At 45.2% G+C, this 21,584-nt stretch overlaps 1 protein-coding gene across 1 annotated transcript; it reads right to left on the bottom strand.

Moving 5' to 3' along the window:
* Positions 1–646: 646 nt before the first annotated feature.
* WDR3 (WD repeat domain 3) lies at positions 647–21,580 on the bottom strand. The gene is made up of 26 exons (XM_064644540.1): positions 21,291–21,580; positions 19,737–19,946; positions 19,165–19,283; positions 17,443–17,521; positions 17,021–17,116; positions 16,448–16,558; positions 15,393–15,494; positions 15,176–15,273; positions 14,140–14,235; positions 13,600–13,830; positions 12,745–12,838; positions 12,287–12,388; positions 11,528–11,613; positions 10,957–11,092; positions 10,192–10,248; positions 9,405–9,505; positions 9,145–9,256; positions 8,896–9,030; positions 7,310–7,360; positions 6,573–6,638; positions 5,649–5,741; positions 5,045–5,092; positions 3,239–3,282; positions 2,617–2,745; positions 2,028–2,121; positions 647–1,422 (listed from the first exon to the last, which is right to left on the bottom strand). The coding sequence occupies exons 1-26, from the start codon at positions 21,459–21,461 to the stop codon at positions 1,267–1,269; spliced, it is 2,817 nt and encodes a 938-aa protein (XP_064500610.1). The 5' UTR covers positions 21,462–21,580; the 3' UTR covers positions 647–1,266.
* Between the last annotated feature and the right edge of the window lie 4 nt (positions 21,581–21,584).

The following is a 21,584-nucleotide window of genomic DNA, read 5'->3' as shown; positions in this document are numbered from 1 at the left end:
ACAACATGCTCCTGTAAATTACCCAGACTCCGCAGAATCAAGTGAACAATCAGCCCCCCTGACAAAGTTATTTACTAACAACAGTTACTCTAAGAGGTGTGGTTATTTCACCTGAGGTGCTGCCTAAAGACTGAGCAACTGAACTGTTTGCTTTTTGCACACTTGCTAGTAATAGAGAACCTAAGTCAAAAACAGCACTCAGCAAAAACTGGGATGCAAATAAAAATCCACATGAAATGCAGGTTAGAAGTTCAGCTTTGAGTACCCAAGTCAGACATGGAGGCCCAACAGCCAGCAAGGTAACTAGAAGCTGCCTCCACATCCACCAAACCTGTGATTACTGGTAAAAAACACAGCATGTACTACAAACTAATAACTTACCAGAGCAGCAGAGTCTTGCTTGCTTTATCCTGCCTCTCTGCCCCCACTGAGAAAATAAACTCTTTTGTCTGATACAGGACAAGTACAACATTGCAACAATCCAGTGCAATTTCTACAAACTGGATCAAGTACAATGCAAACAACCCACACTTCTCCACTCAGTCTGCCAGCTCTGCAGAACAGCACAATCCTGGGTGGCAGCCCTTTCATTTGCTCCCACTAATTTTATTCCCTGAAAAAAATCGTTTCAAAACTGACACACAGGGCAAGGCAGCTGAGGCTTTACTAGACAAATATCAGGACAAAACACTGTGAACAAAATAGTCTTGTAGAGCATATATAAATATTCCTTTAACAGAGTACAGACGTGTTTCTCCCCATCCCACTAAAAAACTGAGCAGCTGTAGACCAAGTTCTCACACTTGAGCAGAAGTCACTGAGCTTTGTCCAGAGGCCACAAGCCATGAACAGGTGTCAAACCAGTATGAAATCTTGCCGGCTGCCTTCCCTGGACAGGGCATGGTCTCACCAGCAGTCCATGTGCTGGATTCCGTTGAATCTGTGCTGCCAAAATGAGCTGATCTCTTTCACAGGATAATCAGCTCGGTTGCTAAGGGGCATTCCCCTGGAGGCAGAGCATGTGCCTTTTACAGTCACCTCAGAAACAGTCCAAATGCATACATTTGCAACAGACTACAGATAGTTCACCTCAGAGACAACCATTCTGAGTTAGGTTTACAAGCTGGTTATACCACATGGGGAGGGGACAGACTTTGTCCCAGCCACTGGATATCAGCACAGATGTTCAGCCACAAGAATGCTTCCATGGCCAGCACTGAGGTTACATGACTCTATCCAGGTGCTCTAGGTGTTGGGCAGCAAATGCTAGAGCACTGCAAGAACCATCTTCTCTTTCTTCTTCCTCTTCCTCTTTTTCTCCTCAAAACGTTCAGTGGCATCAGCAAAAAATGTCACCTCATCCTTGGCCTCAATCTCCCTCTTCAGGAACTGGAGCCCTGCCATGTTGAATCCCAGCACATCCTGCAGAGACAGACCAGCACCACACTGTTAGGCACATCTCAAGCTCATTAGGGAGCACAGGGTCCTGCACTGGCAACCTTTTGCCAAGAAATGACAAAAGCAGGGCAATCCACAGCTTTAAAGAATGCAACATTATTTAAATGTAAAGTTCATCCGAGTAGGAGAACAGACAGTCCTGCAATTGGTTCCCCACAGTCCTCTATTAAGAGTAGCTATAATACATAGATTGTTCTGAAAGACAAATTGCTGACAGGCACCTGAAGTTGTCTCTGGGTAGATGCACAGTCTGCATTAAGACAGCAGCCCACAGAAAAGCCCAAGAAAAACAGAAAGTTTATTTACCTCCTACATGTTTAGAAAACTAGTGAGCCAAGGCCCAAATACATATATCACATAACCAAGAGTAAATGAGGGACAGAGCACAGCTAGGCTCACATAAGGAAGAACATAAGGAAAAGGCAGCCTATTTTGCAAAGGAGGATGGTTTAAATGGGCTCAGACCCCCAACCAACTTTCCCAGTGGACACCACAGACAATACAGGTTCACAAACATTGGTCCATCCTGTTATTCTAGATCCTGGAGCAGGGGAGGGTGCAACACTCACCCGGGCCTCACTGACTCTGGAGATGGTAGTTTTCTTCAGATCTTCTATTACTGTCACCAGCATGTGGTTGCCTGTGATCTGCCCGAAATGTATCCTGGGAACAAAGCAGGCAGTGATGTATTGCAGCATTGTTCTTAGAAACATCAGAAAGCCCGTCTCCTGAGCCTCTATGTGTTCTGGACATACTTTTTTTCTTAGATTAGGCGTCCCCAGACCAGCACTATAACAGGCATGGACAGATTTATCTGGAAAAGCTATTTTCTGAAGTCTAACATAGGGTGGTGCAAGGGGAAAATCTCTCTGAGGACACGAGCTCTACACAATGACTGCCACCAACAGTGCCACTTCAGACTTGATGTAGGATCTTTCATACCAATGAGACTTGGGGCACCAGGAGCAGCAACCCCATCTGGGCATGTCAACACTGCATCTGATCAGTCCATTCCCACACACCATTCACTGTGGGCTGCTGTGATTCCTTACCTCCTGCAGAGGCCACATGTTTATTCTCAAGGATGCTTCCCAAGAGCTTCAGACCCAGAAATGTATAAGAAAGCCCAGATACTGTCTGGGCAGATAAAGGACTCACTTGAGCAGGAAGAGAAGAGCTCGGCACAGGAGTTCAACATCTGAACCCAGGTGAATATATTCATTGAAGAGTCTGAGCAGGTCAGGGACATAGGAGAAGGGCAGCACCAGGAGAGACTCTTCCAGTTCACTGAGGAAAAAGCAAAGGGACAGAAGCATTAGTCTCAGCCACTGCAGTGCTACATATGAGCAGGAAAGACTTCCATATTGGTAGGTTCTGGTACAAAAGCTGTGCTAAGCATTCCTCATGGCCAGTCTGTGACTGCCCACAAAGCACAGTGCATATGCACAGACTACAGCCCAGGCCAGCAGGCATCTTCTGGCACAGGGAGCAGGCACACAGCCTTACCTACTCAGCATTCCCAAACTACTCTCCACATACATGTGCATCTCCAACCAGGCAACCCACATTCACAAGCTTCATCCCACACTTCCCATGGAAAGAACAATTTCCAATCCCCAATTCCATTCCCAAAAGAGGCTGCCAGGAACAGTAACTCCAAGCTCTCTAGCACTGCCCATACCTAGCATGAAAGACCATTCAAGGACCCCAGCCAGTCCCAGGCCTAGAAATGCAATAATCAGTTACAAATCTGTTCAGCAATAAGGCTCTTTGGACTCACCTTGACTTGACCTTCTTGAAAACTTCTAGCACATATGCAGAAGGCTGTAACAGGAAAGACACCAACTCTGCTCATCAAGAAACATTCCATGACCAACATGCCTTAAGGTCCATTTCACACAGTTAAAGACACACAATTGCATCTTGTGAGACAGACAGCTCAAGCTTAGTAGAACAAAGAGGAAACTCCTTCAGCTTCAGTCAGCTGAGAAGTTCGCCCGCCTTAAAACACAGACCCAGCCTTCTCAGAATACTCTACACTGGTGAAGAATATTGTGAAAAATCTAGTTTATATTCAACAAGCTAAATCATCTCAATTCACTTCAATGAATCCTGTAAAAACTGGAAAAAAAGTTTGGTGAAACAAACAAATTATACATATAAAACCTTACGCAAACTCATCTCCCAAAGACTTAAGTCCTGCTACTCCGGTTAACGTGCTGAAAGCATTTGGCAGATGCAGAGCAGATCTGGGAATTGCCAAAGTGCCTAACTATTAAGTCATAGAATTTCATTAACTTCTGTTCAGTCTATCCAACTTATAATTAAAATAGACACATAATTATGGAGGGACAGAAAGGCTCTTGCAAGGTGATTACAGGTAGTTAGAAGGAAAACAGAAGGCTGTTTCATCTGGCATTGACATGCAGCTTTGAGCAACCTGGTCTAATGGAAGGTGTCCCTACTCATGGCGAGGGGTTGGAACTAGATGGTCTTTAAGGTCCCTTCCAACCCGAACAATTTTATGACTCCATGAAAAGGGGAAAACAAAAAAACAAGAATCTTCCCAAGGGTACTTAAAATCACAGTCTAGGAGTCGACATTAGAATAAACCAGGAAAACAAAAACTAATCTACTCAGAGTAGTGGATTTTTACTTATCAATGAAATCCATGAATCCATACCTGTGTATTTTGCAGGATGTCAAAAATTCTCAGAATTTAGTAAAAACTGTTGTGTAGTAGTACAGCATTAGTGAGTTAAGGCACCAGCTGTAGCCTGCAAAACCTGGACTTTTAACTACCATACAGAATTTTTTCAATGTAAATTCTTCAGGAATAGAAACACAATCCATAACTGCTGTACCGATGCCACATGTCAACCCAGGTAGCTACAACACAGCCCTGCCTGTGGTTACAGCTGTACAGGCAGATTCCTGATTTAGGATCAGGAAGCCTTCATGTGCTTCCAGCTCCTGCTTCCTGAGTCAAGGCAACACAGTAGGTATGTTGGGACAAACAGTCCACGGGTAGAGTTTCTCCCACGGGTAGAGTTTCTCCCAAGAAAGAGAATTAGCAACTGTCAGCCTATGAAGTACTTTAGTTTGTGGTCTGACACACTGATGCTCATCATGGTCAAGTAACCACATAACAGGACACATCATGATTTGCACCTATGTTTTTACCCAGCAGCCTAGCACTTGGACTAGCATATTCTCCAAGACTTCAGAAGCAGGTCCAAACTCCCTTTTCTGTACAGTGGATTCAATTAAACATCATCCACCTGCAAAGAAATTGCTAGCTACTGAGCCATAGGATTTAATTCCCCCCTCTTTAACCCTGACGGGGTTAAACTTTTGTAACACACATGCAAGATACTAAAAAATAATTTAAAAAATCCACCGAAACTCCACAATCGTGAACAACCCAAATTATGTTCACTTTGCACAAACCAAAGTGCCAAGTTTTCAAGTTGGATGAAGCAGTTCTTTCCCACAGCAACCCAGTGTTTTGGTTCAGCCAGCAAATCAACCAGCCCCACTCAGGCTGAGAAAGAACCACAGCCTGTGGCCTGGGCATTCCACTTACCGTAATATTGCCATAGGCACGGAGGATGGGGTTGACAGGAAAGGGAACCTGGAGATACAGAATGGGTTAGAATGAGGAAGGTGTGTGTGTACAAATGCATATTCAGACCAAATTTTCATCCATAGTAGAAGAGAGCTTTTATTGAGTGTCTTCCTGCAATTCCCACACCTCCATCCTCTCCAGAACATCACTGAAGGCCTCATTTGCAGCCACTAGACAATCTCATTCTCAGAAGTATATGACTAACTCAAACACGTATGAATTTTCTTCCACTTCTTGTCACTTTTCCCCCTTACATCAAAGCCCCTTATTTAGCAGGAACTGTTGAGATGAAGGCAAAGACTAGGCTTTAGAATGAATTTGCAGCAGCACGCTCTTCCATGGACAAAACGTAGATCCTACTATGGTTTTCAACATAAAGATACTGGAAGGAAAGAACGCACCACTAACCATGCCCCAGAGCATGGTGCCATTTAGTTCTCCAAAAGACTTCAGCAAATATCTGCTGTTTCTGGCTATCCTGACTTTATCTGCATGCTAACCACCTGAGCTGGAAGGATACACTCAACACACACTGGGATTGGTACCTTCCTCAGTCTTTTACCTCTTTCCCTGCAGCTTTGCATATGGCATTGTGTTCCTTTAGTTTTGCCATCTCTTCTCTGTACAGCTCGATAGCTTCCATGATCCTCTCAGCCTGTGCAACACAAGAACAGCACATCAGTGACACAGGACAAGCCAAAGCAAAGCTCAACTGGACAAATGGAGGTGGCAGCAGAGGGGTTGACCCGGAGCACCAGAGGGCATCTCGCCCAATAACCTCTGCTCCAGACTGCACCTGAGTACATCAATCATGTCCTGAAGACATCACACACCACCCACACTGCCCCTACTTCCCCGGGTGCTCTCTGCTGTAGCTTCAGTTCTTGCCTTGACACTGAACTTCACCCACAGCAAGCAGTACCCCTTTGAAGCACAAGCCAGGGTCAGGACATTTTGCCTATTCAGATTAAGGATTTCCTCTGTATTTACAAGAGCACCAAACCATTGAAATCTGCGGCCATGAAATTACCCACCCCCACACCTTCCTGCTACACTTCCCTCCTCAAGCTCCACAATACATTTTCACCTTCCACAGATGCCCACGGGACTGCACAGCCCTTCAGGGAGAGGCCTGATGTCTAGAGAACATCCCAGCTGCCTTGTGCTCCTTTGGGCTTCAAACCCCACAGGGCAAGAGCAGGCCAGTCTGTCCCACACATGACAGGCAGAGAAAGCTGCAGCTACAGGAACCTCACATCTCATTCTCTGGAGAGATCTCAGAATTTCCTGGTGTGGGACTCTCTAGAGTCAGATCCTTCTCTGTCGGTCACGGAGCAGGACAGACCGCTCTTGCAGGCAGAGGCAATTTGCCCTTATGTGACAGCATGAGTTACTCTTCAAACTAATGCTCTGACCCTGTGACAGCCCCCCTAGAGCAGAGGCTGGTAAGGCACAAATCAGCACTGGCAGACCCACACAACCTTACCGCTTTGATGGTTTCAATAGTCTTCTTTCCTGCCAGCCCTGTCTCTCCTTGCGTCTCTCCAGGCACCTACAAAATACAGAGTTGCAGTTCCATCCTTCTGCAGCTGAGCAGCTGATACACATAGGCACCCCCTGTGGTAGGCATCCTACCATAATCCATACTAAGAAAAACATCAGTCCTGTTCCCTAAACTGGTCACTTATGCGGGGAAATATAGGTTTTCCCAAGTGCACAGCTTTTCCTCCAGAACAGAGGCACTGTACTAACACTGAGCTCTGGGAGGCAGGAAAATACAGTTTTTGTTCTGCCAACAGAGGCCAGGTAATCTAGTAAGTCTCAAAACAACCAGCAACAAAACCCAAGCATCTGAGCTAGAGGGATCATGGACCTGGAAGCAGCTGCCAGAAGGCAGCCCTGCCTTGGTACAGAACTGGTGTGGACCTGAACTGGGGAGATAAATAGGGCAAAAGCACAGCAAGGTTTCAGTGCCCACAGCTACTGTGTAGCAGTTTGGCCAGCTCCACACAATCTCCTGAAGCTGTCTGAAGTACTGTGTGAAGTACCAAAGTCAAATGCATCATGGTGCAACCACAGCTTCCGCAGCACCTTCCCCCCTGCACCTCCTCAAAGTAAGAAAATTATCTTTCCTCTCTGGTACCTCTTCTACACCTCTTACAGAAATAGTTATTCCAGAGTTTGTACAGTCAGACAGACACGCATTCAGATGGTGCAACTCACCACAGGCTGCTCTTCCTTTGCCACACTCTCTTCATATTCAGCTTCTCGTTGCTACAGTGGATGAGAAGACAACATATTAACAGGGGTGAGCAGGCAGCAAGGGTACAAATTCCCTCCAGACTGGTTGAGCAAGGCAGCCTGCAGCTTCATGCAGCCCATTGCAAAACCAGGATAAATAAGCAGAGATCAACAGTGCCAGTGCAAAATGCCCATTTGTGGCTGGTCCCAACACCACAGGGAACTCTAGCATCTTCCAGACAAGAAGAAATTAAGGTCTCTGCTCTGGATGCAGCCCATCAAGCCGAGACAGACACCACAGCAGTTCAGCACCAGACCTTTCACCAGTCACACAGCACAGGAGTCCCAGGGTTGTCCTAGCATGCAAGAGGAAAAAGTTTCCAGTCTGCCATCTCTCATATGAACAGGCATCAATTACATCAGCATGTAATTCACTACTGGTGTATTCATGCCCACCTTGCTACTCAAACTTGACCCAAAACACACTTCTCTAGAATCTAGCAAAGATGCTGTCTCTCTTTTTACCACCCTCATTCCTAGCACACCAAACACTGGGCATCAAAGTGCAGCTCTTACATCTGGGTCAGCTCTTACAAACAGGCTGGGATAAAAAAAAACCCATACATCTATTGCAGGCTTCTCATCTACTCCTGCTTCTGCATTTCTGTCTCCTTCCCTCACCATGGTTTGAGAACTGCTTTAAGAAGGGGTGACAGAGACAGGCTCCTCTGAGGGATACAATGAAAAGACAAGAGTTACAAATTATTCCAATGGAATCTCCACTTGGATACATGAAATAAACACATCCACTGCCCCTATGGTGGCTCAATACTGAAACAGCTGCTCAGACAGCCTGGAAAATCTCTTTCCTTGGAGATGTCCACGTACTAAGACAAGTATCTGAGCACCTGCTTTAAGGTTACCTTGCAGTGAGCACAGGATTGGACTAGAGACCTTTATACCTTCTTTCCTATTGGAGTCCTTCTTGGAGTCTATGAGTCCTCACAATACATGCTCAAATGGAGTAGAAGGGGCTTCTTTCAGCACCCCTGAGCTCTGGGGCCTGCTACTAAGACAGAATAGGCCTCTCTCACAGTAGGGAAAGGGGAAACCAAGAAAAACCACATTTAACAGAAGCGGTGCTTTCCATCACTCCACAACAGCCACCTGCTGAACTGCCTCCCAAACACACTTGTATTGAAAGGAGGACAAGAGAATAAGAGAATATCAAAGACTGTAGCCAACAGACCTGCAGAAAACCACAACTACAGACCAAAGTCTGAGAAGCAGGAGAGAAGCAAAGCAGAGAGCAAGTTAGCCAGGCATCTGCAATGCAGGACAAGCAAGGACAGGCAACACCTGCAAGTGCTGTCTGCAGACAGCTCAGGGCACAGTCCCATCATGCAAAAGGTGATAGACAGGCCTGGGCACCCCAACACCAGGCTGTGGTTCATAATGAGCCAGACTGGCAAGTGTAGAGCCAGGCTCTTCCACAGTGAAAAATAAGGAAACTGCCTGCTGAAAAGAGTCCTGGAAGTTGTCTTTGGCAGGAAGGATGCAACTCTCACCATCTCCCTCTCCTCTTCCAAAATAAGTGGCTCCCTCGTCCTTTCCCAGAGGCGCAGGGACTTGTCATGGGATGCTGACACCACATAGTCTCCACTGGGACTGAGTGCCAAACACCACACCTCCTGGTGATGCCCCTGCATGGTAGACAGAAGAGGTATGGCATGAACACCACCCAACTCCCACCCCTGAGGAAAATGCTGCTCATGCAGGGATAATGTTTCCTTTCAACAATCTCAAAAACTTCCTACCTCCAGGGTCTGGATATGTTCAAATTTATCTGCATCCCACTGCTTAATCTTGCTGTCCTTCCCAGCTGTGAAGAAGAGATGGGATTTCGGCACAAACTGCAGATACATCACACTGGAAGAGAAGAAGGCTCAAATTTACCCACTTGAGGAACACTGCAGACCTTCCCCCCACTCTATGCTGGACAAAAGGATTATTGCTGGATCACAATCCCTTGGAGACAAGAGAGTCCACAGCCCACATGCTGTAGGATTTGACTAACCTGTCATCATGGGCAAAGAGAGAACGGTGACAGTCTCCAAAATCCAAGCCCCAAATCTTCACATTCCTGTCAGCAGAGCCGGTCGCAATCAGAGTCCCATCCTACAGAGCAAAAAGAGAGAGGAGGCTGTGGGTAGCTGGCTGGCAGCCCCACGAGGAACTGCTGCTGAACCAGTGACTAAGTACTGATGAGTAGGCAGGTATCTGGCCCCTGAAATACAGACTTCTGATACCTCCACCTTCTCTCACCATGGTGGCCCACGCCTGTGGTACTGGTACAGCGCACTGACAGCACTCTGGTCCTCTTCTGAACCTCTGCAGGTATTTAATTATATCTTGATATTCTTGGCTTTCAATGAGCCTCATTTCAAAGACACCCCAGAGCAAGATGCAGCCCAAGAATGAATAGACATGAAAGCAGACAAGAGGGTGCTTCATCTCAGCACCTGGTCTCTGGTCCCACTAAAAAAAATTCAGGCTCCTCTCACATAGTTCGTAAGTTAAGCAGAGAGCAGGCAGTACCTTTTAAGCTGAGCCTAAGGAACCACAAGAGCATTTTGATTTCCACTCACTCACAAAATGCCCTGGTCAGTTCTGTCATGACCACTACTCTGGTACTCCTTCCAGGGAGCACAGGACTGCTTGCTGTGACCCATACAGAAACTGTTGAGTTGGGAGCAAGGGGGTGATAAGAAACCATTATCCTAGAAGCCTTGCTGCTAGCAGAGGTTCTCACAATCATCCATATCACCCATTGACCCACCTAACACAGCCCTAATGATACTTACATAGCAGATGTCCATACACAGCACTGGCAGTTTGTGTCCATACAGAGAGAGGAAAAACTGAAGCAGAAGAAAGGTGACTCAGTTAGGCATGCTGGGTAGGGATGTGTAAAAATCTCAAGCTACAGGCTAGTTTTGATCTCCGTCAGGAGCTCTGTCTTTCTAGTGCTGCTCCACTTCTATTCTTGCCCTGAACAGTTTGCAGCAGGGCCATGATGGCAGAACTGAGAGAAGGGTGGAAGTACCCAAGCAAGCTGAACTTATTCTGGTGCTAATCACCACTGCCTATGGAGTTTATTTCTCTCTGCCTATCTGTCAGCTCCAGTCTGTCCTGTGTCACTCCCTAACATTCACATGCTAATACACAACTCACAAAACCACCACACACTGCTCACAAGGAAGGTTCTCCTCCCCCAGGTTTTGCCTCTGCTATGCCCTATTTAGTGCCACATGTGACACATCCATCTACACCCTTACAGTGCCTCGCAATTCAGGAGTAACACCATGTCTGCGACTTTTAGAATGAACCTTGACACCTACAGGCTCAGAACACTTTCCAAATGATACATGGATCTTTTCCCCAGTGTCAGCCAGCCATGGTTCTGTCAGGTTTGCTAGCAAACAGGCACCTGAAGCAGGATGCATAGTCTCTCTGATTCTTACTAGTGTTGTGCAATAAACAGACATTTTTCCTATGTATCCCTCATCTTGCAGGTTACCATTACATCACTCCCTGCACAGCCTCACAGCCCATTTGGTCTTGCACACCTTGAGCGTGTCAACATAGAAAATCTTCACAGTGCAATCCAGTAAGGAGACAGCCAGCAGTTTCTCGTTGGGGCTGTACCGCACACAGAGAACATCTTCATCCAGCTGTAAAATGCGCACATGTTTCATGGAAAGCCTGGCAACAAGAAGAGGAAAAAACCAATTGTTATCTCAAACAAACAAGTTAGGAAGAAATAGGAAGTCCCACACTGCATCCTGGGAATGCAAGTTAATTGTAACATGCAGCATCTCATTCCTCACTATGAATTTTATAAGACAGGACTGGAAATCAGGCTGATGAACTTCACTGCTAAATTTAATACTTAATGATCTGGAAGCCTATCCTGATTAGAAGCTAAACTCATACAGAAGAAAGGGATCAGAATTAGACAAGTGCCCTTCTCCAGCTAAGCTCAGGCCTTCACAAAACAGCACCAAGCTCACACTCTTCTCCACGTGTTCCATACAGATGTCATGGGCACTTCTTGCAGTGCACAGCAAAGGCCAAAGCATTCATCAACAACAACAGAGTCTGCAGCTCAACATAGCCCAGAAAAGTTTATTTTCTCACCTTTTCTGAATACTGCTCTCATCCTTCACAAGCTCAAACTCCCAGAACTTGACACATTTATCAGCTCCTCCTGTCACAAAGCCACGCTGCAGGGGAAAACAAAAAAGTTATTGTGAAACCAATTGCTATAATCCAGATAAATTCTACAGCAAGGAATTGCCAACACACAAGAAGGTTTTTGAAGTGTCCCACTTTCCTACAGCATTAATGATTAAGTGGACACCACCAGGAACACTTGCTCTGGTTAAAGCATGCATTACCCATTGGCTGAGGAGCAACAACAATTTCAAAAGCTCTAGTAAGGAGGTCTAAAACAAAGACCCCAAACATAAATCAAAACCTGGACTGAAATGTTGGGACTGAAAGCAGTCATCTCAGCTGTAGGTAACAATATGCATGCGTTTTCTGGGCAACTTGACACTCCCACTGTTACTGGATCACACACACCTTACCATCACCACACAAGCACAGCCTTCTAAATGAAGAACAGTTCAATATTATCCCATTTACATTACGTTCAGAACAAGAGTAAAATCTATCCCGTATGTTTTAACCTGTAGGGTGCATGAATGTCAGGCAGGTTATTGATTGCTATTGTTTTGATTCCACTACAAAGCTCTTAGACACTACGAGCTGCATTCTCCACCTCCCAGGATGAGAGGTTCCCATGTCTGATCAGTAGTGTAAACACAGTACTGAAGGAAGGAGCTACACAAAAAGACATGCAACAGATGACACTTAGAAAGGTGGCTAAGTTACCTGGTCTGGTGAAAGAGCAATGGACCACACTGCCCCATCGTGAGCATTAAGTGTCTCTATCAGACTCCCAGAAGCCAGGTCATACAGCTGCAGCTTCCCTGTCTGGGGAGAAAGATACATCACAGACGACAAATCAGCCCCTCCGCTCACAACTCATGACAGCTCCCTGCCATCCATCTCCCCAACAGCCACCTTCATTAGATGGCTGTTACAAAGAGGACCAAACTCCTGATCTCCATCAGGGATGTCGGAGCTCTCCCCAGATGTTCAGTTCAAGCTAAAAGAACTCCATAAAGAGTTTGGGAACAGAGCAGAACCTGTCAGAGAGGTTTTTACACCTAAAACAGAGTGCTCCACATCAGGAGACACAGTGCATTTTCTGTGAGGCTGCCTTAATGACACTTTCACAACATATTTCCAGACCTGGGCAGTCTGGAGTGCAGAAGGACACTCCTTACCTTGGTGCCAATGATGACCTGCCGATCTCCCGGGACAAAGAGCGAGCAGAGCGCATACTCACAGTCCATCGTCCGGATGCACTGCAAGGTCGATCTGTGGGCAGAGACAGAGCCCAGATCCTCTTATCAGACACAAAATCTGGCCTACTCAGTGAGAGACATGCTCCAGAGTAGCATCTGCCCACAGCTGTCTTTCAGCTGGGGTCAGAAGAGACACCACCACCATTCTATGACCCAAATGCTAACCAGCATTCCTGCTAAGAACATTTTCCATAAAAACATGCAATTATATAGTCCACCATCATGACTTATGGCTGTTGTGAGGAAGAACAGAGCTCCCGTCCTCCAACAGCAACTCCTGTCACTCAGGAGAGGAGAAAGGAGTATAAGAGAGAGAGTTCAAAGGTAACAGAGCTTGAAACACTGTACCACTCAAGAAACACTGGGACAACAATCTAGATCAAAGCAGAGCCTACTCAAGTCTAATACTAGATCCTTCAGATAACCCACATGGTCTGAAAAGAACAGGCAGTAGCTTGTTTAGCGTAACAGTTAGTACCTCTTATTAAAAACGAAAAAAACAAAAAAAACCCTCACAACATAATACAGTCTCTACCAGACTACTATGTATGACTTTTGTATTTAGACCTTGTGTTGCAATTTTAGCTGTACAGCTTCTCAGTTTCCCTAATAAGAAAACAAATCGTTTTCTTTTTATTTCCTTTACTTCATTCACTATTTTATCACTCTCCATTGTCTCCTCTCCCTTATCACTGCTTTTCCAAACACAGCATCTGAGTTCTGGGAGACTGACACACATAGGGCAGAGGACACTGACCCAACTGGACTGCATACCTGTTCCAAATCTTTACAGACTCTGCAGCTGCTGAGAGAATGGCAATGTTGTCAGAGCTAAAAGCCAACGTCCTGACATCACTGCGGTGGCCTCCAATGGTTATCTTGGACGCACGGACAGCCTGTGGGACTTGTGCTGACAGGTCCAGGTTGTATGACTCAATGATGTTGTTCTGGAGCAACAGTACGATCTTCAGCTCTCCTTTTGGAGAGAGAATCAAGTCAAATGACCTGTTTGATCAGACAAAACCAGAGCTGTACACAGGGGCAATAAGGCAAACTGTAGGAGGGATCAAATATCAAGGTCAAATGATACAGGAATATAGACAGAGCACATCCAACAGGCAAGTGCACACTAAGACGCAGAAGTGTGCGGAAGAGTGTTAATGGACTGGAGATCACAGTAGGCCTCTCCCCAGCTCCAAGCTAAACAAACGTCAAAGGGGAAATTTCTTCCACCTCTCCCCCTATCGAGCTGTGCACAGCTCTCCCCAGGTAGCTGCATAACCATTGCTCAGGCTATATCACAGGCTCACTCACTTGATTTTCGAAGAAGCTTTGACATTAGTGACCCGCTGAATCTCCTCTTGCAGGCTCAGCTCCACACTCTTTTCAGGCACCTCTTCAGATTTCTGTCTACAAATGTCAGATAAGGGAGGAGAGTCAAGTGACCAATCACAGCCAACACAAACTAACACAGAGACACAGAACAACATAAAGTAATCACTTAGCCTGCTGAAAATAATCTCTCTCTTATCCAGCAATGCCAATCACATTTAAGAACAGGGTGAGACAGTGAAGTTTGTGCCGGTATGAAGACTACTAAAGAGAAAATCTGTCCTAAAAAAGGCAACCTCATCTGGAGCCAAAGCACTTGAACAAGGCATGTGAGAAATATGGATGCAAAACAGGCAACAGAAAGCTGTGTCTGAGAGTGAGAGCAGCTTCTGCTCATCTCCTACCACCCACCAAAAGTCCTCAGCCATTGCCAAAATGCATCTCCAGATTTACACACCCTGTGCTTTAGTTTCTACCCTGGAGTCAGACCTCTCCCTAAGGGCAGCTCTGAGGCACCTGTTAAGTGCCAGGATATGCAGAGACACACTTAACACTAAGAAAACATTAAGAAAGCTCTCACCTGTATGTAAGCTCTCACGAGCCTGATGTAAAACAGGAGATGAGGTATCAGAGTCACTCTGACTTTTCATATGAAACTCTCATTCCTGCATGTCCTATCAAGGATTTACTTTCATGCATCAAGCAGTATAAACAGCACCTCAGGTAGAGGTGAGTAGCTCTGAAAAACTTATTTTATGACCGTTTCTTTGCACACATTAGCTTCTTTTTTTGCAAGAAGAAGACTCAGAAAGAAACCTCTTTACTTAGTCTCTAAGAGCAATGTTGATCAGACAAGCACCAAGGATGTACAGGAACAGCAACCCCAAAATACAACGGCTAGCACAAACAGAATGACCAAAAGCTTGGAGTTCAACCACTGTGTAATGCTACTTGAGTGGCTTTTCTAACAGTTTTCTGGACACTGACAGCATCCAAATACATCCAAAAGACTGCTTACTTGGCTTTTTTCTTTGCTTTCTTAATTTTCTTTTCCAATTTCTTCTGCACTTCCTCTTCAGAAAGGACAGCAAACACTTCCAGAACAGCATCTGTTCCCTAGAGACAGAGCAAACAAAGTCAAAGGAATGCAAAGCCCTGGCTGGCCCTCACAGAAATTACCCAAGGTCTCTAACAGCCTCCTCTATAGCTCAATAGCAGAGGAGCCTATTACTCACATGACAGGCCAAAAACTTGCCCATTCGGTCTGTGGCAAGAGTAACTACTCGGTCTCTCCCTTCCCGCACAATGGATCCAAGTTTGCTGCACTTAACGATGCGCTACAGGGAAAGAAGAAAAATCTCTGGTCTGAAATGTCAAATGATCTTCTCAAGCAAACTCAGAAACCTGCTGACAAGGGAAGTCAAGAAGAGAAGAGGAGGAAATGAAACTAAAAGGTCTTGGTAGAACAGCTAGTAAGGACAATCGAGACAAAACAAGCATCTGTGTGAGCTACAAAGTTTATCTCCTTATATTTTGTTGCATTTTAACTAAAAATAATCATTGACGGTCTCAGTGGAAGAATAACTTAAATTTATTGGCAAACTACAGCCATTTAAGAGACAGAGATGAATTTTTATGCTACAAAGGCACCAGAACTTAGTTCCTCTGTCAGTAGAGGCAGAGAGGGTGACAACAAAGACTCTTAAACAAAGGGTTGAAGGGAGAGAAATCATCTGGAGAGGAAGTTGGAAAATTCTTTAACAAGGTATCTACCACAACTACAAGCGATCTGAAATCTGAGCCGTACCCTAGAAAGTTCCACCAGAAAGAAAGATTCAGTAAAGCCTCCAGCAGCAGCACAAGTAAAAATGGCTTTCTGCAATCAAATCTCACATCATACTTCATTATGGTACAACTCTGACCTCCCAGTTTCTGCTACTGACCTGCAAAGCTCAGCATCAGCACTGCCAACCAGACAGTAACTGTCTTAATCCTGTGTTGTTTGATCAAGGAGCTCTATTACAGAGTTAAACTTTAAACATCTGCTAGTCCTCCTCTTTCAGTGGAGAATAATGTGTATGTGTTTTGGCACACATAGTTCTGCTGATGTTTTGCAGGTAGATGAGGCAGCAACTGCTGCTGAGGAAGTTGTTACGGAGCAAGAGAAGAATTATGGAGAAAAACAAGAATCACGTTTTCCCAAATAGGTTAAATATGACACTCAGGGTATAAACCATGTAAATGGGGTTAGATACACCATCTCATAGACAGCACAGAAAACTGATCTTACTTCCTCAGGATGCTCATCCAACTCTAAGGTCTCATCCTCTTCAGTGTTTTCTTCTGTGCCAGGTGGAGGCCCTTTGCTTTTCTTGGACTCTGGCTCGTCAGGGTCTTTTACCTGTTCATGGGCAAAAAAAAAACCACCATAAGGAGTACCTTAAACCATAAGAGCTACAGCATTCTTGTTCCTGTCTCACACTTCATTTCCCTGGAGATACAATTAGTTAATGTACACCAGAGTGGCCTACAGCATGCCTGGAAGCACCAAGCACTCCATGTTCTCCCATGATTATCATCCACCCACAAGACTGTCCCCTCTAGCCATAAGGCAGGAAGATCTGACACACTGTGGAAATCTTGTTCTGCAAGTGCTTGCAGCCTCACTTGAAAGCTAAAAACAGAGAAAACAGCAAAGCCTATCCCAAGGGCAGCTTCTGGACCCCTCAGACAGCAAAGATGTTGCTTTGGCTCTGTTTCCCAGAACATCAATTAGATTTTCATACGTACCAGTCCCACCTCAGTCCAAAGACAAGCAGCCGGACAGGGGGAAGATTGAGGGGTTACAGAGGGAGTGTCTTACCTCCTGGATGTATGTGATATCCCACACCCTCAGCTCACTGTCAGCACTCCCAGTGATCAGACGCTTCTCTTTGGATAGCAAAGCCATGCCCCAGACCTGTCCAGAGACACAGTGTGAGGAAATGGCTTATGGCTGCTTTAACTATCACAACAGCAGTGCATCTTTAATTGATTTATTTAAATTAATTAAACAAAAGAGAATGGCTAGCTGAGACCTCCTCCGGGGACATCTGTATCGGAATTGTCACCCACTGCATGTTGATGACAGCTCCTGGAAAGTATAAAAGTTTCTCATTTGTTCATTCCTAAAGCCTAATGACAAGTAAAATGTATGACAGTGCCAGCTTACAACTCCTGAGAGCAGGGAAAGCACAAAGTGAGCCATGTAATCCAAAGTCCCTCCACCCCAACAGTTCCCTTTACCTCAGTCCGGTGTCCAACAAGAGTTTTGAAGCAGTGCTGGGTATCCAGATCCCACCATTTTACCAATGTGTCTTTGCCGCTGGAACAAAGAATCAAAACTCAGCACTTGAGGAAAGACTGCCAGAGCACACATGCTTAGAAAATTGGTAGAAATACAGAAAAAAAAAAAAATCTAAAACATGCCATAACATTTCCCAGAGCAGCTGCTCAGACACTGAATTTCACAACCTACACAAGAATAAAGTAGAGCAATGCAAAAGTACTACAAAAAGTACTACAAAAACTGCTTCCACCTCCGGATGCAGCTGCCAACCCCAGTGTCACACTGCCTTCTTTCTTGCTTATTCAGGATGAGAATGATTCTCCTTAGTCGCACCCAGTGCCATGCCTGTGCATTGACCAGGCTACAAGAAACACAGATCCCTTCCTTTTGAACACTCATCTGGAGTGGCTCCTCCTAACAATTACAGCAGTTTCAGTCCTTCAAAGCCCACATACCACTAGATCTCCTTGAAAACACACACATTAAGCTACCTCAATCCTACAAGAGCATCCAAGAAAAGTAACTCCAGCATTTAAACAGATTCTTTCAGTGCACCTTACTACAATTTAACTTTATTTATTTTTGGTAAGTGTGTCAGAGCCTCTTTCCTCAATAAGTTTCAACTAAATCAAGATATAAATTGTTACATTACTAAGCTCCCTCAGGACAAAAAAAACCCTCTGATTACAAGTGGTATTTATTGTTAATCCACCTCTTTTGTTACATAGGATCCAAAGGCATTTGTAAATTGGACATATGAAAATACCACAAAAAATTCTGTACACGAAGGAAGGCAGTTAGTTGCTCGGGCAATAAAACAATCTAAAGTAAGGAAGCTAGACTTTGCATCTCCAGAAAAACAGGATAATATCTCTACTCTGTTAAAATAGGTAAAAAAACAGAGAGGAATTTTATCTCAATTTAGCTACTGAGAAAATTAAGAAGCATTTGTAAAGCTGACCTGCAAATATTGAAATTGCATTAAGAGATGGGTATCATCCACCAAACTGATCAAATACTACTTTTTCCATCTGAAAAAAATAAAAAAAAGCTAAAGAAACTCTAATTTTACACTCAACTGATTGCATGGATTTTTCTATTAGGCTATTAAATGACATATTGATAAATAAAAAATTACTGACACTTCAGCAAGAGTATCCTCTGTCAACCATGTATTATTAAAGGGATTTAGTCAACTCGCAGCTCATGTTGAATAACTAAAAACCAACTAAAAAAAACCCCTATCATCTTTTAATTTATTCCTATATTTACAGCTTATGAGGAAGCAATTTTTCTGTCACATTGTTGTCTGAGTTACACATAAAGACAATTAAGTCTGGTTAATTCTTCAAGATAAACAGCAAAAATGGTTACATATATAATGAACATATTATCATTATTCCTTGTTAAAATAATTTTAAGTTGCTGCATTTACCAGCTTGTTAAACCCTTTTCTAAATACTGTTTTTTCAGTATGACCATTTCAGCTCCACTAACCACATCTGGATTCAAGTACTATTAAAAAATATGTGCATGTGACAAAATCAAAGATGATGGTGGATCTGAGATCTCATGAAACAAGAAGGAGAACGCAAATGGCTGTAGAACATAGGATGTCTAAATTTCAAGGAAAACCATGCCTGCTTTCCTGATCAACAACTACACTTAGCCTGGCTCACCTGGTGACCAATAAGTTCTTCTCCTTCAAGAAAAGGACTTGAGTGACAGCATCCTTGTGTCCTCTCAGCCGGTACAGACCACTCTCATTGATGACATCCCACACGATGACTTCGGTATCCTGGAACAGAGAGAGCATCTCCAAGGTACTGGCATATGTCTCTGCAAAACTTCTGCTACAAGACTGAAAATATCACCTGAGAGCACACTTTCTCACTCTCAACTTGAATGTCAAGAATACTTAAAGCAAGTACCATTGCTCCCCAAAAGGTGCATTCAGACTAGTAAATGTATTGTTATCCCAATCACTTTCGCTATTCCTGACCTCACAAGCTTCTTCACTTTAAAATCTCTACTAGTACCCTACTCCTGCCCTGCAGCCCCTGCTGCTTTCCCAGCCCTGGGCTCCCCAACTTCATCACTGTCTTGCTATCCTAACTCCTCTCACTGCTATCCTTTTGCTACAGGCAGAGGCCACACAACCCACTTAAAATGCTGAACATTTTAGTGCAGGTCAGCCTTCCCCATGGAGCTTCTCTGTGAAAGAGCCATCCTCCAGATGTGCAACCCTCACCTTTGAGCCAGATACAAGACGGCCACCCAGATGGTCATACTGCAGCACTGTAACTGCAGCCCTGTGTCCATTGAAAGTGATATTCATTTCTCCGCTTAGGAGGTTAAAGATACGGATTGATCCATCTTCGTACCCAACAGCCAAGTGCAACCCATCTGGAGACGGGCAGAGGCAACTGACTTCCTGCTTGAGACCCTTAAGGATAAGAACCTGCAATTTTTAGGAGACAAAACATGTATAATGTTGATAAATGATATGTCAGAGCCAGATATTTACACAGCAGAAAGAACATACTCTACTCTTAAACTGAACATCCAACTGAGAGCTTCTGCCATTTTGTAAGTTCGTTTTTCAACTTCCTGCACCAAATACAGTGTCATTAGCCCCATTTTCCAAGGCAAACAGCAGTTAGAAGGGAAGTACTTTCTCATAAACAGGAAACTGGTGCAGAATGAAGTCTGGAACTCAGCAGCTCAGAATTCTGCCTCCGCGTTTTAAGTGCCAGAGAGCAAGAAGCATTGTATGAGAGTAAAGACTGAAAGTTTCTTCCTAATTCATCCTCTCTTGCCTGGCCTTTCTCAGGAATAGAACAGAACTGCTTCCTCACAGACTGCACAAGAACATCTCCAAAACAACATACCAGCTGCCAGACTCTAGGGGCTATGAAGTAAATCCTGATTTCAGTTTGTAGTGGACAGTAGCACTTACGGTGATTTCAGGAGACAATATGTGGCAAAGTCCTTAAAGTTACAGCTCACTGCCTTCCTATGAGATACAAGTTTCACATGGGATGCCCAGTTCCACAGCCAAAACACAAACTCCATGACATCCCTGATTCATCCAAGAACTTTCACACAGCCAGCTAAACAGGGAGCAGCTTTCCAGTCACCATGACAGCAATTACTCATCCTCAACTGAGGTACTGAGGCAAATCTCAAAGGATCCACAGTGAGATCCAGCCATTTTAGGATTAAGTCAAGATAAAATAAATTACTCTCACAGTAAGAGCAGAACAGCAGGACCGCCATTCCCTCCCTCTGACAATGATAGCCACAAGGTACTATCAAAAGAAAACAAAGGTGAGAGCTGCTGCATTCGAGATATCCAAATCATCTACAGCCGCATCTGCTCTGTGTGGCAGTGCTGTCCGTGAGATTTCAACAAATGCAAATCTCATCAAGCCCTTAAACAGAAATAAATAGTACCAAGACCTTCTTGTAAGCATCCAATATTGGAATTTATTCTGGACTATCAAAAAAATAACACTCTGCAGGATCCTTTTTGTCCAATGACCAGTTTGGGGAATTGGAAAACGACAACACGATGGGGTCAGGACACGACCGGAACTGCGGACTCGAGCCATAATCAAACCTCACACCGTGCTCGCACTACAGAGGGGGGAAAGCTGTGCAGGTGTCGCTTCTCTTCAAATACCGCCCAGTAACACAAACAGCTTTGATTCAGGTGGTCCAAAAGCCCCGCACGCTGCACCCCAGCCGTGCCCCGCCACCCATCACCCCCCGGCACCGCACCCCGGGCGGGCCCCGCTCGCACCTTCTCTCCTTTCCGCGTGTCCCACACGAACACGTGCTCGCAGCCCGGCACGGCCACGTAGCGGCCCCGCTCCCCGCGCAGCGCCACGAAGGCCACGCTGCTCCTGGCGCTCGCCACCAGCCCGAAGAGCGCGGCGGGCTCGTACCGCAGGTACTGCCGCGTCAGCCCCATGGCGGTGGGAACGCGGAGGGGCGCGCGAGGGGAAGAAGGGGATGTGCGGGGAACGCGCGGAGGGAGCAGCGGCCCCACACGTGCAGCGCTCCCGGCCCGTCACCCGCCGCGCTGGAAGTGCGT

Source organism: Pseudopipra pipra, chromosome 2 (genome assembly GCF_036250125.1).
Source record: "Pseudopipra pipra isolate bDixPip1 chromosome 2, bDixPip1.hap1, whole genome shotgun sequence".
NCBI classification, from domain to species: Eukaryota; Metazoa; Chordata; class Aves; order Passeriformes; family Pipridae; genus Pseudopipra; species Pseudopipra pipra.
Note: the sequence above shows the minus strand (reverse complement) of the source record. Positions and strands in the feature narration are given on the sequence as shown.